General features: G+C 37.6%; 1 protein-coding gene across 1 annotated transcript; it reads right to left on the reverse strand.

Annotated features, from left to right (window-relative positions):
- Positions 1-1,929: 1,929 nt before the first annotated feature.
- IFIH1 (interferon induced with helicase C domain 1) lies at positions 1,930-27,555 on the reverse strand. The gene is made up of 16 exons (XM_010156143.1): positions 27,369-27,555; positions 25,430-25,586; positions 23,085-23,261; positions 17,940-18,020; positions 14,346-14,566; positions 13,265-13,475; positions 10,011-10,228; positions 8,378-8,494; positions 7,760-7,883; positions 7,434-7,667; positions 6,388-6,644; positions 5,052-5,201; positions 4,224-4,385; positions 3,711-3,901; positions 2,237-2,330; positions 1,930-2,132 (listed from the first exon to the last, which is right to left on the reverse strand). Exons 1-16 carry the CDS (start codon positions 27,435-27,437, stop codon positions 1,950-1,952), a joined length of 2,646 nt encoding a protein of 881 aa, XP_010154445.1. The 5' UTR covers positions 27,438-27,555; the 3' UTR covers positions 1,930-1,949.
- Between the last annotated feature and the right edge of the window lie 7 nt (positions 27,556-27,562).

Consider the following 27,562-nt stretch of genomic DNA (forward strand, 5'->3'; position numbering starts at 1 on the left):
TCCAACATTTTAAAATAGTCATGTTCTCAGATCAGTGTATAAAAAGTGTAAAATTTGTCCTGCACTTAATGCTAAATCAGCTGATTCTAGAAGTAGCCAAAAGCTTCAGCATTAAGCAAAATACCACAATACAGAATACAGAAGGAGAAAAACTTCAGAGTTCCTAAGAACAACAGATGAGGGGAATGGTTTATTTTTTTAAACTAATTAAGTATCTAATGGTGAATAAAGAAATTGATGAAGATTCCACATTTGTTCTGCCCTGCACAATAAATAAAAGAATAGCATTATGTAGAGATATACATAAATATAAACCACGTACACTACAAACCATTTATACTCCCTGTCTCCCACTGGCCTTTCCTGTTTTAGTTATATCATTCAAAAATACCTGTGGAATTGTCTTGAACATCCTTGCATACATAATCTCTTATCTCACAATATGCCTGATTTTTTAAATGTTTTTACAGCCCTAAGGTAGTAGTTTATTTGTATAAATCAGTGTTGTGGAATAATTTCAACCTATAAATAAATCACAATTTCTGCAGTTTAAGCTCATTGTAATGTACAAAACTCCTATAGTGAAAACTCAGTGTCTGTATTTATTTAATAATGCTATAATTTGTTTATAAGTAGCTTTTCCCAAAATGGTTTGCATCAGTTTGATGATATCTGAAATGTGCTTCTCTAGTCAGAGATTGATTTTTTTTTTTCCCTTCCCCATGAAGCAAGGCCAGAAATACTAAAACAAACCTCCAGATTTGGTCTTGGTGCAAACCTGAAATCAAATGTGATTTTAAAAAAATGCGCACAGTATTTACAATCCTTTTAAAAATGTGCAGCAATTACAGATCTACCTATAGGAGAGATTTCTTTTTTCCTGGGATACATTTTTAAGCTGTGTTGTGACTTAGAAATTTTACCTGGGGCTACTGAAGTGTTTACACGTACATGCCAGCAAACATACCACTTTATCCTGAATTTGCAAAGCTGAGTGTTACAACAACAAACATACCGTCTTTACACTCCAATAGCTTACTTGCAAATAGGGGAGGGGAATAAAAATCTGTCAGTGAGATAACTATGGAGACATATTATGCTATTTTTACAGTCAGAATACTACTATTGTTTAATTGCTAGTGAAACCATGATATTATTATTGTCAAAATACAGTGAATAAACAGTATCACAGTTGGCAAAAGTTAATCATTATAGTAATTTATTGAAAAAACCATACATACCTCATTATATAGCCAGTTTAACAATCCCATGAAACTAACACACAGTAAGTAACTTGGCATTGTGCTTCTTGGACATTAAAATAATAAATTTTAAGTTAGTTTAAGGGCTTGATTTTTTTGAAATGGCTTTTAATGGAAACTTAAATTTAGCCTGTCAGAATGTATGAGCTTACACCTAAAGATAAGAGCGTAAGATGTCAGTCATGAAAACACTGACAAACAACAGCGATTAGAAATAACACTCGGCTAATATGTTGTCTTTAGATGGCTCCTCTTTAGAGACACTTTATCTTCAAAAGGGTTGTGGCAGGAAGAAAACCAGAAAATAATCACCACAGCAAGTCTCAACGTCTGTCCTATGTTCTGTGCTTGACAACAGGTCACCTAACACACTTCTGACAGTGCTGTCACCCCATGACAGACGCCACTGAGCAGAGAGGGGAATTTGTTCCATGGATACATGACTGAAATGTATTTGGTCATCTTCTTTGTCCCAGAGTACCACTGCAAACCTGAGTGCGGACAGCAGCCATGTGACTTTGTAGCCTCCTTCCTTGGGCTTTTTTCCTTCTCAAGACATGATAAGGAAAGCTCCTCATGCCCAGGAGCTTTCACAGTGTTTATGATGCAGCACTCTGTGCAACACAGGAGCTTCTAGTCAATAGTTGGAGAAAAGCTGAAAAGAGCTTTTATTTTCATTCTGAGTCCTTAATCTTCATCGCTTGAAGGACAATGAGCTGCATAATCAAAACTAGGGAACCTGATGGGCAGTTCTCCCCATTTCTTAAAGATCTGCTTTGTTGTTTTCTTGTCTTCAAAAACTACCACAAAATTTCTAATCTTTAGACAAGGCAGGTCAAGACCACGGTGAACCATCATATTTCCCCAAGCCTGCAAGTACACGGAAATTACATTACAGATAAAATAGACAAGATCATTAGACAAAAATAAATACAGTCAACAACATAAACATAGGAAAATAATTTCTTCCTTACTTGTCCACAATCTTTACATATAATTTCCCCATTTGTCTGGTAATCAGCACGCTTATCTTGGAGTGTCTTATTTTCTCTTGTATGGTAAAGATTTCTGAAAAACAGTCAGAAAGCACACATCAGAACACATAGGTTGCTCAATGCTACATGTAGCTTTTAACACAGTGACTACAATTTCTGAAGTCATATGTGAAACCTAAAAGATCGTAAACTGACTGTTGTGTACATTCAGGAGATGGAGAAAATACAAGATCGTATGTCGTGTCCTAAGCAATGGTGACATACAACTGTACTCCATGCCTCCTTTCGTAGCATTTCAGGAGCTGCATCCTACCTCATGCATCTTAGAGCAGGAGCTCTCTGTTATACCAGGGGATAGATCTAGCTTGTTTTTTTTCCAGGTGCAATGGAGCTGTCACAGGAATGATATCTGAAAGTTAGAGGTTTTCTTTTTATTCCTTGTAGTCCAACCTAACCCCTTAAGAGATTCATTTGGTTCTGACTATCCAGAACTGCAAAGTATGTGCACATTCTTACACCATTTAATTCAAGGAGTACTTGAGGGTTACTATTAGCCCGTGCTGAGAGGTTATAAGCATTATTACCCTGTAATCTGAATTGACTGATAACATGATGCTGACAAGATAATTTCACAGTAAAAGCAGTTTAATATTTAGGGCTGCAGCTCAATTTTATTTTATCATATGAGTACTTATTTCTCACTGACTCTTCGAAAAGTCTTTACAAATTATACCAAATATATGTCTTAAAGAAACGAGAACTTGGGAGGGCAGTCACTTGGTTGTATGGCATCTGCTGCATAACTAGCAAAGCATGACTGATCTGTAGTGTACAATATCCATTACAAATTTACTGTAGTAAGCAAATGCAATTGAAGTTGAATTAAAACATATTCTTGGGCTCTTAATTTCCTTTAAGACTGAGAAGAGAAAGTCATCTCCTGCCACCATGGCAGTGAAAAGTTAAACACACTAGGATAAATGTTTACCGAACTATAAGGCATCTCTTGCGTTAGAGGCAGGAAGGAACAAGAGCCCTGGCTGAACTAAAAGGGATATGTCACCAGCATGAACATCCTCTAAGTACACAATTGTCAATGCACAGCTTATGGCCAGTATGTTGATTCAAACTCTTATCCTGGGCCTGTTACTGGTGTAACTGGTATTCATCTTTGGTTACAGTTACACTGTGGAATACGTATCATATTACATAATAAGCGAACAAATTAATATAACCACAGGACCTGTATATTCTTCCAAAGTTTCAAACTCTGGGCACCTCTAAATCAGGGGTAACAACAAACATTTCTTTCAAACTCATTCACTGTAAACTGGATAGGGCCTAGGACTTATTCTCCCCTCAAGGCCTAGAGGGTTACAGACCCTGTACCAGCCCTGCTGAAAAGAAAATCTAGTTTTGCTCAAAAGAGATAAAGTAGTTCGTAAACACTTACTGGAAATCTTCTTTCACACTGACATGATGCATGTTTTCAATAACCTGTATGTCTTCTCCAGAACATATCAGCTTGTGGCAATTTTTGCACAGGAATGTTATTAGTGAAGGATTTTTCTTGTATGTCTTGTGCTGGTCTCTCTTTGCTTTCATTTGTTTTTCCACTATACTTTGCAACTGGAAAGTCTGTATCTAGAAACAGATCAGTTAGAGCACTGTATCATTCTGGTGGAATGACATTAATAGTTTTCTTCTCCAGTTACTTTACTGAGTTCACTGACAACCTGACGTCTAGTCAATATTCCCGACTTGTGCGTTTCCTCCATTACCAAAAGAAAAGCAGGCTTTTCTAAAGGCCCAGAAAAACACAGATTATGAAACAAATATTCAGGGACATATATAGTAGCCAGTATTATTTTAACTTTTCGTCCCCTAAGCAGGTTTCAAATAGAAATTATTCCTTACAATATAAATCAGTCTTCTCTAAAGAGAAGTGCAGAGTTGCAGTAAATACCTTATGTAAATACTCTTCCTGCGGCATGTTCTGGACACGCTGAATGGCCTTATACATCATTTTCTCACGGAAAATATTAACATCTTCACGTTCAACAGCTCCTGAGCCACTAGAAGCCACAAGCGCATAGGTGCTCTCATCAGCTCGAGCTCGACCACGAGCCTGCAATTTGTAACAAATACAATGTAAACAGCCCAATGTTCCCCATGTCACCACACCTAGTTTTGTCACCAAGGCATGTACTGCTCCTCACTCGGTGGCCCCACAGAGCATTTTCTTCCACTTAACTCGGGCAGATAAAGAATCAGTGAATAGCACACATTCTCAATTCTCATTAAAGATACCTGTGAAACAGTATTTGAGCTTTGTGATTAGCATAACGATTTGCAAAACAGAAACTTATTTTGTCACTAAATGTAAGTGTGCATTTAAATATTAAACATATAATATCTGGGTGGACAAATTAAGTGAGGATATGGACAAACTGGTATTCTGATATGTAATTATCTTTTTTTAGCTATTGGTGAGACAAGTGTCTGTTATATCAACCTGTCTGCTGATCATTTTCTTACACCTTTTCTGTAAGAGAGCTTACTGTTTGTGTAGAGCTTTAAATGGATGTTACACATTTACATATGGAGGCAAATTTTATATCGCATGCAAACTGAGGATGGCAACTGGAAATGGAACTTGTTGCAAGAACATTGGCTTTTTTAGTAGGCAAGTATTTCAAAATTATCTCCAAAGTCCAGGTATGTGATTCATCATTTTGTATTCCAAACAGAAAAGCACTTTTAAAAATAACTTCTATATGCAGTAAACTCATACCTGCACCATAGCAATTTCATTGGTGACGAGGCCATAGCGGATAACGATGTTACACTCTTTGATGTCCAGGCCTTCCTCAGCTACGGTAGTAGCAATAAGTAAATTTACACTTCCACCTCGGAATTTATCAATGACTTCCCTTTGCTCATTCTGTAAATTACAAAAAACAAACAAACAAAACCAAAAAAGACCAAACCAAACAACCAAAAAAAAGAGATATTAACATTAAGTATTAGTTTCTGTCATCAGTTTTTTCTAACGAGGAGGTTTAAGTAATTACAGTCCAATCATTTCATAGTGGAGTGCCAAACATCAGTGGCTTCAACAGGTGCATTTAAGCATTTTTCAAGATCACAAAACAAGGGGTTCCTATTGAATATGAGAGGTGTTCAAGCACCTTTGTTTGTGGGAGGTGGGAGCAGAAGACAGTCTTAAGGTAACTGAGCTTTGAACTTTGTAGCCCATTGCATAGGTGCTAGGAGTTTTGATATCGCGTTTTTGTTCTATTATTTTCAAATTCTTTAAGTAGTTATCCAGAAGTTCTGGATTTTTACCACCAGTAATTTCAGCTTAAAGTACAGACTTCAGAACTTCCAAGCCAAGTTCCAAAGCACTTAAAATACTCTGTATTAAATGGAGACCATAATTCTGGTGATCTGGTGAGCACCAAAAAGCAGAACAATGAAACACTTAAAACATAAGGCATCCAAATTATGAATTTCTGAATTAGCTGGATACTTCAAACAAGCTTAGGCACAGGGACAGAAGCTTCCTATTTCCTATATTTAGTTTCAAAATGTAGAGGCTATTGTTTTGTTTGTGTAATATGGTGCACAGATCAAATACCAAATTTCCAGAGAAAACAAGCAACCTTTTGAGAGAACAATTCCTAATTTTTTTAGAATCAATTTTGTGGGGAGTAAAAAGCAGAACAGAAGTGAGGTTTTAAGATACTGAGGTACTTTGTTTTGAAAATGTTGGTATAAATCATCAGAGAGATGCTACGTATGAAGTCAACACAATGGTATGAGACAGACTGCCGAGTGATCAATCGTGAAATTTTCATTGCAAATGTTGGCTACACACTCCTCTAGTAAACAGCTGCCTGTTACTCCTATTGCCATAGAATTCAAACCCAAGAAAGCCTGTTTCTTGTGGAGATAGCATTACCCTGACATTGTTATTCACCTATCCTGCAGCTTATGATGGTACGTTGCTGACAGGTATGAAAACAGAACTCTGGGCTCCAAACTTCAGTGCATCGTTCTAGTATTAAAACAAGCTGGTTTCTCAAAACATGAACAAGATTTGAATGCTGTAGTGCATAGTTCTGTACCTGAGTCATGGGTTTAATTTCACTGTTATGTCCAGCACCAATAAGATAATGGGCCTTAATTCCAACTTCTTCAAATTTTGGGTTATCCTTAATCCACTGGAACAGAGCAAAGGCACTTAGCCGAGTCTTTGTGAAAATGATTCCTCTAGGTTCTTCAGTCTTCGTGAACTCCTCCATTAAAGTGTTTCGCAACTTTATTAGCTTCTCATTTTCATATTCAGGATTTCGAGCCAATTCTTTCAGCTGTTTCTTTTTTGCTTTAAAAATAGCAAATATAAATTAAGAAAAAGTAACCACGTAAAATAAAAGCTCTAGGAAAAAAAGAAAAAAAAAACAAACACCAAAGCAAAGAGCAGCTTTCCTTATAATTCTCCCAGCACGGCTAATTCACATCCAGTTTGAAGAGCTGTGGCATACCAATTTATTTTTCAAGTGAGTTTACATTCCTTAAAAACACACTAACCAATCAAAATAAATCAACCATTAACTTGTTAACATACACTTTGCCTATATTGCTTATGTGAGAATAAGCAAAAGAAAAAACTATCTACACACCAAAAGTGGTACCGAATCAAGCGCACTGTATTAGAGAGCTAAATCACAGCTTATAATATTTGCAAAACAGTTTTAAAATAACTGATAAAGTCTTACAAGGAGAAGGAGATTAATATGCACAGCCCTCACTCCCACCTCTTAGTAGACAGGGAAACAGACATTGGTAGAAGGGGTTGGTTAAAACCCTGTCATTTCATTACTTTTGTATTCCATTTGCTCAACTTTTTGCCCCTCAAGATACTGGAATACACTGTCTGTCAGAGTGTCCTCAGGGACACTTGACTGGAGAAAAGCAGAGAGCAGTTTTTACTGACTATCAGCAAAAACAAGTGCCCTTGGGCCAAAGCTGAAGAACTACTACATGTTGGGACATGATCACATGAAACAACATGGCAAACTCTAGCATGTAATCATTAATGGGCCTGTGCAAAACATGTTAATTGGTTCTATGGATTTCAAATATTAAAAATCACAATGTATTTCAAACTTACCATTAAATAAACCGATTAGAAATTCATCTGTTTCATCCTGTTTTGATACTGCTGGTTCGTCGTCATCATCATCATCGCTCCTCACTGTCTTCTTACTTTTCTCCTCCTTATAAAAGTTATTTAGGTGATTGTATGCATCTACCATTCGGATGGTGTCATTTATCTGGAGAGCATCATTGTATTTCTTCAAGTGTTCTGCACAGACACGTTCCTTGCGTTTTTCTTCTTTTGCAGCTAAAGTGAACAAAAAAAATACAAAAAAACATGGCTGTGTATAGAATAACCCAAACACATCTGAAGTTGGGGTATTTTTGCCATGTGGTTACCTCTTCTCTCTTCTCTAATCACCCATTGTTCATATGGCTGAGTTCCAAACTCAGATTTTGGATAGAGCTGACAATAGGTTTGAATGTCTGTCATGATCTCAATAATTCTCTCTCTAAATGGATCCTAGAAATAAATTGATTACCAAAGTAAGTAAGCATCTCTGGAAACAAAAAAAATGGCCTAAACTCTTCTGTCTAGTGCCACATTGACTAATTTTTTAAAACGATAAAACTTAAAATTAAAAACCAAGTAAGGTTTCTAAGTGCATTCAGAGTTATGGAAAGAAATAGTTCAGAATATTACAAAAATTACACTGTGAAATAAAATATTTTTAGTGAACATAATGTCACTCCACTACAAACATCTCAACTATGGTTCAGGTCTTTTGACCACATACCTCAAAATTATAAATCAAATATGGAAAAGTCTAGTTCTATTTGACTTTACTGATAATTTTGTATACAGAGAAAAGAGCAAGTAAATACACACATATTCAAATTAGCTCCATGGATCATAGTAAATCTATAGAAAAAGAGCATTAGCCAAAATTTTTGATACCATACAACACACTTAAAGGGCAATATAACTTTAATACTGTTTTGTTTAAAAATCCATACCCTTCTTTTGTCATCTGCAATCACAGTCTTCTTATATGGTTCCTTCACCTGATTCTTCAACTGGGAGGCATGCTCTTCAACAGTCATGATTCTACGTGCATCAAGGTTGGCACAGATCTGGGAGAAAACAAGGTTATATCTTTTAATGTTTAATGAGTTATTCCACATGAAAACTGAATTAATGTAACCAAGATTCTCATTCAGATATTGGAGTTTATATAATTTTATTTTCTTCCCACAAAAATTGGATATAGATGTTATCAGCATAAGGAAGGGCCAGTCTTTGAAAAGCATTTGAGATTAAGCTGAACAAGTTATGTTTTAGGCCAGAACTAAAAGTGTGACTGCACACTTGCAGATCAGGGTGCAAAACAGGTATTTTGAAAAGGAAAACATTGATACTTTGAAAGAGAAAATTTTGAAGAACAAAACAAATAAATAAAAGTAACAGTGCAATAGAAAAAAAGAAAGTAAACGTTATAAAAGTAAGAACTGGTCATGAGCAGAAAATAATTTGAAATTATCTTTCTTGGAACAGGAAGAGATAGAGAAAATTCTTGTGCTAACTGCATGACTGAATCGGATTTTTCTGCTTTTGATCTCTTCCAAGAAGAAAATATGTACATTTCTGTCACTAAGTCTAAAGTAATAAGGGGAAACCTAAAAGTTTTCATTAGCACAGAAAACAGGAAAGGAAATCTGGCAGGCAACCTTTTTAATGTCTTCAGCAGTAGTTACCCATTTGATATCAACATCACATTTCTTTACAAACAAAACCCAGCATCCTGTCATTAAGATTTCAGAGACGATGAAAAGGAATTCTCTACTTTTTCCATTGCCAGAAAATTTTTGTCTGAAAATACCTTGTAATTCTATCTACTTCAATACAGCATAAAAGCTACTTGCAGGCCTCACCTATTCAATACCACATTCTCTTCTTGTGCAATTTGTTAGTCGTTTTTGCACTGGAGTACTATGCTAAATTCTACTTTCGTATTACTAATGCAAAACCATTGAATTTCAAGTAAAAGAGAGCTTCTTTGGACTCACAGCTGTTTAAGTATAGAATTTAACCAATTATCTCATCAGGTGTTCATGCAACTGCACACTACTCCGCTTTCAATGAATACCTCTAACTGCTGTAAAAAGACACATTTGTACTCTACCTGTATCTCACAGATTGTTTCTTCTTGTTTTAAGTATTAAACTTAGGTTTTCACTTTCCTGAATTCACAAAAAAATCTCAGCTTAGTCCCTCCAGAAATGGAGATGATAAAATGCTGTGATCTCTCTAGGATTTAGGAATACACAGTAAATTCTAATCCAGCAATGGAAAAAGAAGATTTTTATTAACTAAAAAACCTCACTATTTTGTGGATTTCTGGTTTCTGATCTTGAGAATTTTTTTTCAAGTGAGGCAGTACCGTACTTCCCCGTAAAGTAACGCTTATTTATACCTGGATTTCCGTTAACTTGATGGAATATCCAGCTGAATGGCTGAACTGAACTCCCATGTACACATGAAAAAACCAAAATATCAGATTATATATTTGGAGCCTAACACTGACTTTAAAAGTTTTACTTGAACACAACAATATTCCTTTACTGGTTTGCAAATGTGAGGGCTATTTACTTTCAGAATATGTTCTTCTGCTTTTGAGTTGGATGTTGCACCTCCTACACCAGGTGAGGCTGTAAGTCCCAGAATCTGTGGCTGCGGAATCAGCGGTTTGTTTTCTTTTGCCAGCCTTCTGTTCTTCTTCTTTTCTTTTAAGTAACGTCGCATTATATTGTTGTAGACACCTTCCTTCTGAGTGTGGTGACACTCATCAATAATGATGAGTGAAAAATCTGGAAAAAAAAAAAAACAAACCACCAAACCCCAAAACGATTAATTTTCCTTCAAATGCAGGATTTGTGTGACTAAGTCCTCTTCCAGGTAAGGAGACACTGTTGAAGAGACCAGTCAGTTTGTCTGAGCTCTCATGTATTAGGAAATTTGTAGTGCTGGCGGAAGGTGTGGATGGAAGCTGCCCATATTTAATAGAACTTGGAATCTTTGCTGCACTCCTGATGTTTCAAGGACTTTTACGTTACATGTCATGTAGAATTTCCATTTCTGCAGAATCAATCTGATGGTCTAAAGAATTTCTGAGATATATTTCTAATAACCAGTGGTCAGAACATATTCTAGTTCATCTCAATCCTACCTTTTATATATGTAAATATATCTGACAAACTACATACTGTTTGTTTATGAGAAGGCACAGTGCATGTTAGCAGCCTTTCAGACATTCTAGAAAGGCCTGTCCTGATCAAAATATTCTTCCACTTTATAGCAACACAGAGATTTCCTCCCTACTCCTGTCCAATTACAAGATTTGTATTACTTTATGGATGCGTCACTGGAAAGAACAAACAGATGGTGAGAGCACTACCAATCATCTCTCTTCTGTAGCTGAGGAAACTGATGAAGATTCAGGCAGGTATTATATGCTTTTTAGTCAGATCCTATTTACATGCAGCAGTTAGAGTACTATACGATAAGGAAATTTTTTGTTTGTTTTTGAATTTCTCACAAACACAGAAACTATCTCCTTCATCTATTTGCATAAGCAGACAGTGACATATATTTCAAGATTCTGATTTGAAAGACTTCTGAACATTTCTCTAGTTTCCCTAAAAGCAAAACTGGTTTACGGAGTTCCCACTCTTCCCCTAGCTAGCCAGTAAATATTCATGTTGAATTTCCTATGTTGTTTCCTACAATTTGACAAGTGTTTGTGGAAATGACTATACAGCAGGTCAGTGAAATGATCAGGGTAGAACTTATGTTTAAATCCAAACAATTTCCATAGTCTTGTTTACACAGAAGTGTGCTCAAATTATTGCATCACTACAAATGAGTTTGCAACAACTGGCAGCAGAAGCTGGAAACTAACAGTGGGGTAGAACATTCTCAACTGGCCTTTCTGCTGAAGGAAATACCATGTAACTTTGTCTTTGAAGAACCTAAAGAAAGGTGGAGACTGAACAAGGCAAATTTTATTTAAAGGCTTAACCAAAGAGTACTGCTAGGAAAGCAGTACTAGTGCTCCATGCCACTGGGGAAATCTGTCTTCACACAAGTGGTTTAGCAAGCCAGTTTGGACTGGAGTGATGCAGTTTCAAACCTAAATTTCTATCTATTTCTAAAGTCTTCTACATATTGCAAGACTTCAGAAGCAATGTTGGCAGTGTCTCAGATATTCTGCCAACGTGAAATTACTCCCTTTGATTTTGACCACCATCTCTGTAATGCATATTCTTGTCATTACTCAGTAAGGACCTAACCCACCAGAAGACATGTGCTCCTACTAAGAAAGTGATATACAACTTTTAGAAATTCTACACAATAAGTTCAGCCCTTGATGAAGAAAGTAAACATTTGATAAAATGCAATTGAGAGAGTCCCCTCATTTTCACTGAGGCTGGAATTCTGTGTTACGTGTAATGCAGACCTCTGTGGAAACAGATGAAAAAAGCATGAATAGAAATTAGGAATAAGAAACATAACTAATTAGGATAGCTTACATACGCTGCAAGTTAATCAAGTCATAGCCATGAAAATGGAGCTGGTTACATTCAGGCTTGCTTGGCTTTGGTCCAGCTGAACTTACTAGCACAGGTGTAATAGCATGGAAACATGGCCCTGTTTGCAGGGCCACCTCAGTTCTGGAAAAAACGCTAACTCCTTACAAAGGAAGCTTTGCAAGGTGTGAAACCCATTCAAGAAACCACTTCCTTACACATGAGCCCAATTCTAATCAGGTCAGCAGTTACTGTAGAAATGTTTGAGTGCCTCTATATGGCATTCCCAAATGATTCAGGTTTGGGAAGGTTTATTAACTTACGTGCAGTGGAAAGGAAATAAATTCAAGGAAAGCTCTGGTACTCTGCCTAGTTTAATAAAATGGCATTCTGAAGGAAGGGCGGCAATTCGGAGGTACCCATGTGGCTCTGCAGGAGTTAGGTTGGATTGAGCAGTACCCTGCTCAGCACAAGACACTGACAGACACAGACTGACTCCTCAGGCCTCTCTGCAACATGCAGACAAGTACCTATTTCATCTCAGATCCATTATATTGAATATCATAGCTTTGATATTCATCCTGCTTAACACCTCACAGAGGAGAGTCACTGCAGCCCAAATCCTGGAGCTGCAGTCATGGGCTGTTACATTATTTGTACGTCACTGGCAGATAATACCATTTCCTTTCTGATCTCCCATATATATCTGCCATGTCAGTATTCTGGACAAACAATTTTACCTCATCTCATCTTATATCTTTCGTTTTCTTTGACTTTCTTCATCTGTTGTAGAATATCATTATATCTGCCAACCCTGGAGAGATACAGTTATAAGTAATCCTATCTCTGTATGTTGGAAAAATGATGAGTTTTAAGACTACAATGTTTGTAACAGATTGGCTTTTATCTTGTGTTCCACTGTATTTCTCAAGCTACTGACTAATTTGAGCTTTTATAATTTTTTTTTCATCCTGTTTATGGCTTCTATCTGATATAACTCAATGTTCTACCAAGCTTGGAATGTGGAAGCAGTACGGCTGCATTTGCATGAAGTTGTGCTTGAGCTAGATAAAATGGGAAGCATAACAAATATTTAGTACAAACGAACTGTAAGACTCTAATTTGGCTTGAAAAAACTGCATGCTCATTAACTAAGATCTGGTTTTGACTCTCAGACTACAGCTTGCATTTATAAAACCAGTCAACTGAAAAAAAACAGTAACTACTCAATGTGGCACATTTTTAAAAAACTACAATTTTCCAGAATAGAGACATACTTTTAGCCCTTCTGTAAAAGTTTCAGAATTAAAAACTTGCCTGATAAGTGGACACCTTCTTCATCATCTTCATCTGCATTTAGCAGTGAATTCTCAAGGATCTGTGCTGTACTGATGATGACATCATTTCTTCTGACAACTTCAGGAAATGAGATTTTCAGCTGAGAATCACCACTTAAACCAATAACCTGATACCAACGCTTCAGGAATGGATTAAACTCCTTTCGTAAATGCTGTTCTACCAATGGTACCTGAATAAAAGTTACCAAAGAATTTAAACCAGAGCATACATAGGATTAAAAATACGTTTGCCAGAAATGTTGTTAGGTGAACATACACTTTGCACAAAATATGTGTTTGTGTTTTAAAAAAATAAAACATAAACTTAATCACTGCAGGGTAGGATTAAAAAAACCCACCAAACAAAAAACAAAACCAAACACTAAAAATCCCCAAACCCTAAAAATCCCCAAACCAACCCCTCTCCTCCAACTGCTCCTACCAAACCTTTTTGTGACAAGAACTTTGGCTTAACTGCGCCTTAGAAAGAATGAAAAACCACACAGGCTCTCGCTCTTTAACAGAGCTTATGACATGCTATCCATTTTATTCTTATAGGAAGACATGGATCTCCTTTATTCTTTTAATAAAACTCTTAAATGTATTTTATTACAATAGAAGACTAGTTTATATTATATATATTCTAAATTTAACTCTAAAAATTACTGTAATTATCAGAAAAACTGAGAGAATACTCCCTAACTACTGTGAGGCTCCCTAGGTGGCCCTTCATTACCAAACCAAACACAGAATGTGAGAAATGTTTTTATTCTCTAAATATTATTTTAGTTCTTTTCATTCTAACATGAAGTTATACTTTGTCCAATAATGTGGTTATTAGGGCACATCTAAATTTGCATTTGCACCAGGGTAAACTAAAATAATTCATGCTTGCACCATGGTGATGGTGCAGTGGTGATGACAGTCTAGAGCTGTATGCCTTTAAACATAGTTACATCTGGAGAAGACGAGAAACGGGTTTATATGCATTTTACAAGTGCTATATTAACAGTGCATGAGGTTTGAAAAATACTGTTTTTTAAAAAAATTGACCAACATACCTTATTAACAAGTACTATAACTTTTCCAGGCTCCGATGCTCTTTTCTTTTTATCCAAGTGATCTTTGGTAATGTAAACAGCCACTCTGGTTTTACCACTGCCTGTAGGGAGACATATTATAATATTCTCCCCATTCAGTGCTGGCTTTGCAACTTCCATCTGGTAATCTCTCAGGATCAGATCTGGCTCAGGTGAAGCTCTGCTCTCCACTTCATCTTCATCTAATGGTACAAAGAAATATAAGTATCAAACAGGAGGCGTAGAACATTTATCAGAATATTGAACAAAAGTCAAAGGGAAAAACAGGACTTCACTATCAGAAGTATGTTCTGAATAAACAGAAATAGGGTGTATTAGCATCGACAATGCTGCTGTGTGGACCTGTGCAACTTTGGCTCTGAACTGCTTACATCCAGTCACCAACCAGGGTAGACGAAATAAGCCACAGTATGTCTGCACCCATCTACATTGGCATGACTATTACTATGTATGAATTCAAGTGATACCACTCAGTAGCACTGGGATCAACAAGGGTTGCGTTCAGAGCTGCAGTATTTACAATCTAGCCAACCTTAGGTGATGTTCTCTTTCATTGGTACTGAAATTTATTTGGTTGCAAGTGAGCTACCTTTTTAAATACTTCCCAGAGGATTAAAAAAATGATGGAGCCATAGAAAGGAAAATAGATAGAGATCACTTAAAAAGTGACGAAGTGAGTTATGAAGTAGAAAGATGAAATAGATAAGAAAATCTAATTGTCCATACAAGATAGAGCTAACTGTAGAACGTATCACACCTATTGCTGCTTCCAGACTGACTCATACATAATGCAATCAACCTGTTCACTAAAAAGCCATATACATTTGCCACCTGAAGGCCAAACCTTTCCATCTCTCATATAAAACACAATGGCAGGGAGTTCAGACCTATGGCTCACAGGTGAAACAATGTTCAAAGTTAAAAGTGGAAAAATGCTGTTGCATTGTTTTATCCAGCTAGGAAAGCATGTCAAGTCTCTTGAGTTTACATACGTTTAGGAAGTCAGAAATTATATATATTAATATCAGAAGGATTTATTTCAATGCAGGTGGGCTTTGCCTGCCCCCTGCATGTTTAAATCGCCCTTCAAGCGCTAACTGTCCTCAGTGAAGAAAAGGCACAAATTCATTCTACTAGACTAAAAATGAGGGGAAAAACCCCTACACAGTTTTATCTCCTGACAGTATCATTAAATGAAGAATCATGAGGATTTTATCATCAGTGATACATTACACACAAAATAAGTGTATTTTTCTAGTATCCCTGATTCCATTAAATAAAATTAAACTAACAAAAAGTAATGAAGCTTGATAAAATACTGCTGATGGAAACATCCAAATGCCATTCTTAAGTGTTTTTTGCTTGTTTTGCCTTTTAGTGTGAGTGCAGTACACAGGGAAATTCACACCAGAGAGTACTTGCTGTTACTTATCTGACTTCTACTACTCTCTTTTGAGGAAGAGCATTGTTTGCTTTCTGGTTGGCTAAATTCAATAGTTCAATCATATTGAAACTAGCACTTTATCACCCATCTGTTTAGTTAAATTTCGGTTTCTCAACATTGTCAATTAACTGTCCAGGTCTAAAAAAATATTTAACTTAACTCCCTTCCAGCTTCCTCAGCCCCCATTTAGATGAAGGCTAATAAAGGAATCTTTTTACTGGATATGATTCCATTCAAGAATTTTCATTGTGGACAGTGTAAATTGTCTGCCTTCGTACAAGGCTAATATTACCTGCTGCTCTGGGATAAAAGAAACATGAGAATTATTCTTCTATTGTCCTAATTCCACCATTTTTCTTAATAGTAAAAGGATCCTTACACAGAAAACTGACTAAATCCACATGATTCTTTGCATTAAAATCCAAACCACGTCAGTGCATTAAGACACTATTCAAACAACTTTGTTAATACAATAGCCTTACTGCAAAATTTTGAATTACAAAATCCATAAAGTCCATCTGTACCTCCTTAGCTTTTTTCCTCATAGTTGCTTTTGCTGAGTTTACCAGGCATGATTACAAAGCATGAATGTTTAAAAAACATTTTAACAAGTTGTTTTTAAAGCCCACATATAAACAGAACAGTTAGCAAGTAAACACTGGGGGGGGGGGAGGGGGAAAACTATTCTGAATTCCTCATGTAACTGTAGTGATTTCTTTTTTCCTGCTGGACTACTGAACATAGCCAATGACCAATTTATCTAATAGGAAAATTTTCCGGAATCTTAAAAGATCAGGCTGTACATATATATGTGCTGCCACATACCAGTAGCCTGTATCAGCCTGACAAACTGATGTAGTGTGACTGTCCACAGAACAGAGAAGTTTCTGTGCCCAGACATTTCATGTGACGCTGAGGAAGAAAATACAGTGCAACTGATGAGTCACCTCTGTGGATGCAGAAGTCCAAAGTATATTCTCCAGAGTTAATAATACGTAGACTAAAATTCTAGCTATAGGGTAGCGATTTAGGTCTGAGACATCCTGAATTTTCTTTGCACTTACAAAATACATGGATTTTGATATTTAAAAAGCTTGATCTATTTTAAAAGCATTTATAGTAAACACTTTGCAGGCATATGATATATAACATTTACCTTCACTTTACTGATCTAATACTACCTTTATTAGGCAGAGTTGGCCTGAAAGGTACCCAGATTGTTTCTAGCCCTTGCACAGTTCCAGCACATATTTATAAAGCCTAGATTCTGAAAGGTAACTGATTCCTCCTGAATTCCGTGTAGGCAAAACACAACCTGTTCACCATGGCGGACAGCTGCAAATTCATTCTGCCTGAAGTCTAAGATTAAAAAAAGGGAAAAAAAATTGGGATGTCTTTTACAACATCTGTGTTTAACTGGGCTCAGACTATATACGTAGCAAGTTTGTATCTGTCTGCAAAGTATTATGTAAACACAGTCCAATATTCAGTTTAAAACTATGTTTAGAATTTGCAAATATGCTTAAATGTGAGATTTGCAAAGGTCTTCAGATAGTAACCTCCAGTGATTAGGCTGCTTTTACAAACAGGGCTACTAAATAACATCGGTCCAAAGTGGACCTTCATTACTGTTCTGCAGGTACCCTGGAAATGCTTCTCCTCACCTTTAGATGCCTCTAAAGCATGTCCTATTTCCTCTCACCCTATGCAGGGGCCAGACACAAACTAGCTCCTCTCTGGGAGCAAAAGCAGCACATATATGTGGCAGCATTATAAATATCTGTACAGGTGACTGCACTGGATGACTTCTCGAAGCCCCTTCCAGCCTATGCGATTCTATCATTCTGCACCACTGACCAGTTTGTATGAACGCACCTGTTGATGATGCCTGGACACCTATTCAGATGATCTCAGTAAATCAATTCTTTTGGGGCTGGGACCCATAAAAATGGCATCTGTTTTACAACAAAAGAAGAGGAAGTCCGGCATCTAAATGCTGTGAACTAGAGTTCATGGTGAAAGCCTTCCAATGATCTTTGTTCTAGCCCATTCAGAGAGTTTACCCTCCAGAGCTTATTTTGCAATTTCTAAATAACAGAAGGGAAACGTACCTGAATCGCTGGTTGTACAGCTCTGTCCCAGGTTTTCATTCAAGTTACTGACACTTCCATTTCCTAGGGAGACATCTGACTCTACATGAAAACACAAACAAATGTAGTATAGTATATTTGCTATACAAATATAAATAGCAGAGCATATTGTTTGCTCTCTCCTTAAGTTAGACAAATGTCTGGCAGGGGTGGCTGAAGTATGATTTTCTTTATTGAACTTTTTCTTAGGTAAAAAAAGCTGTGAACAATAAAATTCATTTTCTTATGGAAGAAAATATGGAATGGAACATGAAAATTCAAAACATAGCAGAGGCAAGGCAATGTGGATCATTATTTTTGTCAGACACCCATATTATGTCTACCTGAAAGCAGGGGTCCACACATGACCACCTGCACAGAAGAACAGAAGAACAGAATCACAGAAGGGTTTGGGTTGGAAGGGACCTTAAAGACCATCTAGTTCCAACCGCCCTGTCATGGGCAGGGACACCTTCCACTAGACCAGGTTGCTCAAAGCCACATCCAGCCTGGCCTTGAACACTTCCAGGGATGGGGCATCCACAGCTTCTCTGGGCATGATCCCCTCTAGTCAAGAAAAACATGTTGGTCTGCTGGATACACTGCACTGCTGGCAAGAAAAACATTCCTTTTTACTCCCTGTAAGCCATGTGAGTTATATCTGTAGTAGAAGAAAATCAAAACCAGAACTATGATTTTTTTATTTAAAAAAGGCTTTCTACACATAACATGAAAAGAGAAAGCCGTAGTTCTTAGGTAAATAAAAGCAGAGAAGATTTATTAAATCCTTCAAACTGTTTGCAAGTAAAAGCAGAGACATCTAGGCACTGCCACAGAAACCTGGCAGGTTTGCTGAAGATATTCTAATGTTAAGCTCGCCCTCTGCTGGGAAATCTATATTACACCGACCTTTTTTTTTTTTGTTGTTTGTTCAGTCACGAGTGTTATATAGGTAGATTTTGCAAAACGCAGTCCTTTTAATATCTAAACCAATCAACAATTCTTCTGGAAAAATCTGCTGCAAAACAGCCTCATCCTGCACTGTCAGCTTGCCTGCAGCACTCTGCAACTGAGCTCATAGTGTGCATAAGAAATCAATCAAAATAACAACATTGAACTATGTTTTGCTTAATTATCTCATGAACTTGTGTCCTATCAAGTTTTTCATAGTTTTTTCCAGTGAATATTCCATTATGGCCCATACCCATATTTCCGCCAACAAATAATTCACAAAGCAAAACAGATGCTGTGCATGACAGTTTATAACTAAACAGTGGTTATAGTGTCCGAGAATGGTATTCCTGAAACACACACTACAAAATCTTGGTAAGTGAGGTGGAAATTAAACCTAGTCTGCATCCAGTAAAAATGTGAATTCCTTTATCCAACTTTTGGCCTCCTTGAAAGGTGAATGAATAACAGGAACACAACTGCTATTTCACAGGACAAGTATAGTATAGACAACTGAAATGAAGCTACCACTCCTCTAGGAGTGGTATTTGTGTCTTTAATTTTTCTAACGTAACCATGGAAGTGACGCAAACATCTGTCTTGCTGTCCTACAGTTTTCATAATTGATTTCATACAGATCTCAGAATCTGATCTAACTATGAATCACCACCTTCTGTAGGAAGCGTTATGATGGGCAAGTGCATTAAATACTTTAAGCACCTAAATGAAAAGCTTCGTCTCCTAGAAATCAATGCAGTTACAGAAAGGCCCTTATATGTATCAGACTTATGATGTGAAAATATTTTAAAATGTCTCTATTGTTATATAATAGCATGCACTTAATATCATATTAAAATACATTGTTGTCCTGAAAAAAAGAAGAAAACCTCAGCAGTTATGATCCATGTTCAAAGACCTGCAACAAACTATTAAGTAGCACTGAGTAGAGGGAATTCCAAACTATTAAGTGGAGGGAATTCCAACTATGAAGATGACACTAATATCTAGTTTTCACTTTCTAGGAACCCATGCAGATAGGAAAGAGGACAAAACATCATTGGTGAAGCGAAATGCAAAATACTCATCTTCCAAATGAAAGGTGCAGAGTAATGTTCTCCTTTTTCAACTGTGGCAACTTTCTTGATTTATTTTAAAATAAAATAAACAAACCCAGTAAGCCTTTCCAAAACAATGAAGATAAGAGTTGATATCCTAACAGCTGTTTTCACCACTTTCACTAGTCTCCCCTTACAGTTGCACATTGTAATGCACCATATTCCACGATTTTCAGTCACTTTGCACTGGCTAGCAAGTACAAAGACAATTAGTTTAAAAAGTTTTGCTTTCCTGTCCTGTGCCATAGACTATGTCACCGAATAACTTTCAAACATTATAAAATATAAATTAAGGATGAAAATATAAACAGGCTATTGAAATCGCTCCTACTTTAAAATGAATGGTCAGTTTATCTAATGTGAAGCTTCAAGGGACATTTTGTAAGACATTATAATTAACTGGAGATTTCAATAATGCAGTTATTTGTTCCAATCAACTTTTTTTTTAATTTTAATGAAACACACCTTGAAAATCAGAGCTGCCATTTATTTGAAGTACTGTTTATACCGGTAATTGTAGTCTTAATCCAAGTGTTTCATTTCTGACCTTGCAAACTTACTGCTCTGGGGTTTTGTGTGTGCAGCTGCTTATCTGTGTTTTTGCATGCACAATTTCTCTCCAGCTTTCTCTTAGGCTACATTATCTACGTATACTTTGTCTTTATGACCCCACTGCCCCCACACCTTCCAGCTCCCTCTGTCTCAGCTATGCCAGTTCAAGGGTCAGAGGAGGCTTTAGATACAACCCAAATTGCAGTAGTTTCGAGCGACTTAAGAAAGCTTCTTTCTCCTTGAAATCTGTCCTGAAAACATGAAGGAATGGTGGGAGTCTACTGCAAAACTGACAACACTTGACAGCATGAAGTTGCAAATTAGGTGGGTTCCCAGCCCACTTGGAAGTAGAATCTGGGCTCCAGTTGTATTTTCAGCTGCCTGGTCTAAAAATACAGTCTTGTGAGATCATGAGAGAAGATGAAATGGTGGAAGACTTGAGTGCAGTTAAGCCTGCGCGCACAGAGAGATCAAAGCCTACTGCGCTTCAAGATGGCTCAGTCTGAGCCAGTCCCTCTGCAGCCATCTTCATCCAGCACTTGTCTCCTGGCAGCCCTTGCTACGTTGCATCTACACTGCTGGTTTAGTTCAGCTCACAAACTCATGTTTACAGTGAATCTGTCAATTGCCCCCACATATACTACTTTGGTTCACATCACAGAGCTGGTTTGGATCAGAAGGAATGAACTCCTGTCAGCTGAAACCAAATGAGATGTGTTCCAGCCACTTGCACCATCCAGTCGGCACCAGACGGAAGTCAATCTGAAGCAAACCGCCAGAATCTGTGTAGTATGTGCACCCTTAGCACCATTTCACTGAACAGCTCTGCTCAGCTGCACAAACTGCTAATACCCACTGTCTGTTCATTTCACTACAGTTCAGTGCTGAGGAGAACAGCTTCCAGGCTAGAATTAGCTTGTGGCAGGCTAGTTAATAGCTAATAGATCTAGTTATCTGTAACCCTCAACCTGACAAGAGTCAGGTAAAGGTCTGGCTAACAGCAGTGAAAGCCTACCCTCAGTGAGGCTGCAATTACGAGCCTTAGCCTTGCCCTGAAAGGATTTTAAGAGTGAGGATACCTCAGTCTAATCCATTCAGAATCATCATTAAATATTTGGCACCTCTTCTTTATACCGCCAAATTATGTTCTAATCCAGGAAAACCCAAGTTGATATTTTTGCTGTAGTTATTAATTCACTGCTTGCTACAAAACATCGTGATATGCTGTTAGTATCATGCTAAATGAGAAATAGGCTACTGCTGTTGCACACTGGAAGGCTGTAGTTTTCAGAGCCAATTTTTTTTAAAGTTTATTCATGTTTGACAGAAAAAGAGCAGCCTCAGCTGTCTTACTCCTTTGGCTGAGTAAGCCCACTAAAATAATTTCAGGCAGGATTTACCTCACTGGTAACAATTGTTTGAGCTCCACCTGAACTTGTAACATATATAAACGGTTCCTTACCCATACAGCATATGCTTGAATCACTGGTCCCAGCTACGTCTGGGAATTGTTGCTGGTAACTGCTGTTGCTCATAATCAACTCCCATGGCATGTTTGTAAAAGTGGATGCATATGATCCACAGCAATTTCTAAAAATTTGTAGTAAAAAATGTACTTCTGTACATGTGAGGTAAATGACAAAGGTTAGTTGATGTTCTGTTAAATATAAATCCTTAAAATAAAGAGAAAAATCACTTGTTAGCCAACAAGCTTGGCCAAAGGACTTACCAGCCTTCTAGAAAGAAGTACTTAATAGAGCTGCAGTTATAGTGGCACAGAAACATTTCTCTTGATTTAAACTTCGCCAACACTGGGAAGACTTGTCAATACAAACAACATTTTTGTTGGATAATATAAACCTATCATGACTAGGTCTGAAATAAAGTATGCATTTAGTAATATTAATATTTTAATTAACAGTATTAAATATGTGTGAAAGACTCATTTCTTCATGCAGTGAATTTAAAAAATAATAATACAAAGTTGCTCAAAGTGTTATTTAAAAGGAAAGGAAGACCATTAATGTTGCTCAACTATAAGAAAATCAAGCAGCACATAGTAAATAAAACATACTCACAACCACCAGAATACAGAAAATGTCTACATGAAGGCTGCACATAATGTGCTACAGAATTTTTGGCCATGTCCTCCTAAGCCATTCTATACTGTGCAGGCAAATTGGCTTCTCAGTCAGCTCTTACCTTTAAGATTAATTAGTTCAAGTATGACAACATATCCTTGTCCTAGAGCAATTCTTTGAAATGAACAAATTCGTAGATCTGAGCCTTAACATTGCTACTGCTGTTAATTCATAGGATGGAATGCAATTTACTGCTTGCAAAAAACTAAGATTTATGTTTTCCATTCATTCCCTTTACCTTGACAGTACCACATGTTCCTGAATTTTTGAACAAGATGGGAGCTAATGCACCAAGAATGTTCTCTCAATTACTTACAGTTACTAAAGTTTAACTGGTACCAGCACAAAATACCAGTTAGTGGACATACCTGAAACTATAGAATTCTTTACAATAGATGTTTCCAATACACTGTTCTCACTGCTAGAACTGTCATTCGCATTTTCTTGCTGCTTCAAATCCTCCTCTATGGCATATCCTGGTTGGCTTGTAACTTCTGTTTCTTCATTTGTACCATTCTTCATCCCATTTTGCCTATTCTCTGTTCCTAGAAAATAAGTAGAAATTCCATAGCACTATAAAACATTTAATTCCTTTTAGTGTGGAGCACAGAATACATAGAACTAACCTGTACTCATCATGCACATAACAGCATAACATATGGTCTTGGTCTTGACTTATACATTGGAATTCTGATGTTTTTATAAACGTTTATTTTAAAAGTTGTTGGTCGTAAGCCTCAAATATTTGTGATCACTATAAAGATCTGGAAATTGGATTTGTGGACTAAAGCACGTTTCCTACCTTCTCAATTCCACTAGTCCTGTAAGCTCATGAACAGATGTACCTTACAGCAGGACTTCAAAACTTGCCCATAAAACAGAAAAAGAGAAAGAGCTTCCACAAAATGTTTTCCCTCCGTACACTTTGTCTTATTTCAAATACAGAAATCCTTTTTCTTTGACTTCCCTATTCTTTTACTTTCGTTACACTTATGCAGAACTAGGCATGCTCCAAAGGCAAAAAAATGCTGTTCTCAATAAATTATAAACATTTTTTACAAAAACAGTGAAAGAATGCATGCCAAGATTTTCCAGATTCAGCATTCAATTACTCCGCAATTAGAAATTAAAGAAATTAGTAGATTTCATTTATTTCAAGATGTATTTTTATAAAGTTCTCGATTTCTATGTGTAGGTGTAGTAACAATGTATTTTACTGTAACAAATCATTGGGGATTAACCAGGAATGATAAAATATGGAACCACTCTTCTCCTTCCAAGGTACCCATGGACCTGTTCTTAGTGTTTCCCATCTATGGCTTTGTATCAGTGGATGCTACAGCAACCATACACTTTACATAACTACACACCTACAGGACTGTGTGCATGGGAAATTTCTTATCCTTTGGAAAGAGCAACACAGTTTATGCTTTATGTAGTAATCTGCAGAGTTTCTTTTAAGGCCTGCATTGCCCAAGATTACTGAGAAAGCATGGAATAAATGCTTTCAATTCAGCATTGCTCGAAACAACAGAATTAAACTTAAGTTTTACCCTATATGGTCTGCACTATACTGAAAATTCAGAAATGCAAAGTTTGCTCAATATTTATTACTTTGTTTACATTAGTGATAGCAAAGTAACTAAGACAAGAATTTAAGCCTGACAAAGCTGCAACACAAATGAAAATTAGGACCACAGTATGAGCTATTCCCAGCATCTGACTTTGATTCAGAACTATCTTCTGAGGCTTTAACCCGGTTGGTCTTGTCCTGCAGACTGGAACACTCAACCACCTTTGAACTGCACACTCAAATATGGCAGCTGCTTATCTGTGTCTGGCAGAAGACAGGCTGATTCCTGCCCTCAACTGGAAGGGACACCTTCATGCCCTTCTTATCCCTGTCTTAATCCACTGTCCTATATGCAGCAACTAAAAGCAGAGACACGGTTCTGGTGAGCTCCTTAAGCGAGAAAGCTGAAGCTGCTACATAGGAAATCTGTAGTTTCAAAAAATCTTATAAAACATAAGTGGAGCCCAGTCAAAAATGAAGGTTAGAGTATTTGGGGGCTGCTTCCTTTTTTATACTTCAGAATCCAGGGAAGCACTGGGGTAATTTCACAATATCATAATCATTGTACAGGAATAAAAAATAGTAGTCAAAAACCTATTGCTCTTTTAGTTTCACTTCTGTAAATGGTCTCCTTACTCATTTATTCTTTTATTTATACTAAAATTTATACAATGTCTGGAGACTTAGGAATATCTTATCCCCAAGGAGACACACTGCAGTGTACTTTAAAATGTCACATATATTTCTAAACCATTCTTTAAAGGACACACTAATTCTTGTGTTGAAGGAGAAGTCCAGAAAATGTTTGTTTTGCTTTGCTTCTAATTAATCGTCAGAATATTTTCTTTGAATGATTATAAAAACATCACACTGAAAACCAACGGGTTATAAAAGGTAAGGGTTCAGTTTAATTACAACTACATAAATATTATTGTAATTCTGATACTGCTTAATGTTTAGAATCTATTGAATAAGCTGTTAAATAACTTGATTTTGAAATCGCCAGAGAAGTGAAGCATTAGTCTGTGTCACAGTGGAAATCAACATGATGAGAACCCTGCATTGTTTCCTAAGTAAGAGTACAAAAAAAAAAGACCGTAAAAAACCCACACATTAGTACCAATGAAATAAGATGATTACCTCCTGTATTTCCGCTTAAATCATCTGCAAGGTCTCCATGCCGGGTTTCACGCAGAGCATTCAGAAAAGGAGAGAACCAATCTTTCTTCTGCACTATTCTGCTCAATAGCTCCCTTGCACCATCTCGGTTTCCAAGATTGTCTGTAACAGTATGGATCTGGTGAAAATAATAATGAAAAAACCCAACCCTGAGACAGACTTTTTGAAATAGTTCAGGGAAGTTAGTAAGAACAGCTTGGGTACAAAAGCATTTCCCCGTCGTCATTAAAATACACTTAGAAATAAAGATATAAAGTGGGCCTGCCACTCATCAGAAAAGACTTACTGCAGTTTTGTCCTATTTCATGTTTGTCCCATATGGTTTTGCGTAGGATATGTAAAACTTACGAGACCTGAAATTTAATCGGAGAGACGGGTAATACTGTATAATGGTGGTAATAATAACCACTATATAATATTAATTATTGTGGAATAATAATTGGTGTTCAAACTAATTTAGGGAACAGCCAACCTCCAGTAAGGAGAAGTCATGTCCTATAGCTTACGAGAGGTGAGACTTAATCTGTACCGCATACATAAAATGGAACATTTCCCTTCTTAAACTCACTTCATCATCTCAATTCCCACTTAAAGATACAATAGCTAAGCCACTAGAAAGTAGCTATTGTCCTCGAAGAAGGTATGGAAAAGTGTCCCAAGGCTGTCGTGAGCAGAACTTGACATGTGATCACATGAGGAATAAAACGACCATCCCAAAGGCAAAGCAGCCTGTGACAGGCGCTCAGTCCTCAAGGCTCAAGAATCACCCGCCCCGATACACTAGAAAGCGGGCAGGCATAGCAGTGGGAACCCCTGACTGAGACTGAACTCTACAAGAAAGTGCATGGGAAGTGGGAGTAGGGAAGAGGTAAACAACAAGGAACACAGAAGTGCATTCAGAAAGCCTAGGCACCATTGGAGTTGAAACTGGCAGGGTTGTGAAGGGTAATGAAGGGCTTAATGGGCAAAGATTACCTGGGAGAACACGTGGACACATTACCAGGGAATGGAGTCAGTAACCTCCTAAAAGGCCTCTGTCTGCCTACTGTTACCATGCTCTGCTCCCCACCCCGTGGGGCGTACCTGGCCCAGTAACTGCTGCCTGACAGTTGCCAAATGAAATTATATATATGACTGTCATTTAACTGTGATGGAGCATTAAACTGCCTAAAAACTGGATGCAAAAGCTCAGCCTGCAAACATGATGTTCCACCCTTAGTTTGTCAGCTTTCCCCTTATTGCTATGGCAAGTGATGTTTTAATTTCTTCCTCTAACACTGTTTTGGGGTATCCATTTTTGGGGGTTTCACACTAGTCCAGGCAAATCATTGTTAGCCAAATGGATTAAGCACGGGCAAACGTTTTCATCGAAGGTTAACACCTGCCCTTTCTTGTCAAACTGGTATTTCTGCTCAGCTTCACTGTCTAATATGATACTCCTTAGTCAGACTATGGCAAAAAAGGGGAGGGAAGCTCTTCCTTTATTGAAACTCAAGTATTCTCTAGGTCTTTACAGGCCATCATTACTTTCTGCTATGGTTCAGAGGCCAGAAGACACTCAGTGATCTTCTGCCCCTGAGGTCTGTGGCAAAATGATAAGCAGCAGTAAAGCTGGCCACAGTCCTTCCGTGTAGACCCTGGTCTAGCATCTCTCTCTGCTCACAGCGTCTTTATCTCCCTGGCTCTCAGCCGGCAGCCCATCTGCTGGCCCATTGCCAGTCTTCATTGGCTTACCTGGACCACCATTTCTCCCCCCCACTCCCCCAGTTTGAGTACTTCCCTTACATATTTGCACTCAGAAGGCCATTTCTGGTGGTGGCTGCCTATCTCCCCCTCAGCTGTGGGGCGGCCAGTCTCTGGGGCGCTGCCTGGCTCCTGGCCTGGCGGGCCGGTCACTTACCCGTTCCAGGTCCTCATCCTGCAAGATGCCCATCTCCAGGCACTTCTCGGTCACCTGCATGGCCCGCATTCTGTCCACCAGTGTGCTGTGCAGCAGCTGCACCAAGTGCACGCAGAGGTCGTGGTCAGCCTCCTGGGCCGGCGAGGGCAGCTGGCTGAGGCTGGGGTTCACGTAGCAGGCGGCCAGGCTGCAGC

The sequence above is a fragment of the Eurypyga helias genome, unplaced genomic scaffold (assembly GCF_000690775.1).
Source record: "Eurypyga helias isolate BGI_N326 unplaced genomic scaffold, ASM69077v1 scaffold3290, whole genome shotgun sequence".
Lineage (NCBI taxonomy): Eukaryota > Metazoa > Chordata > Aves > Eurypygiformes > Eurypygidae > Eurypyga > Eurypyga helias.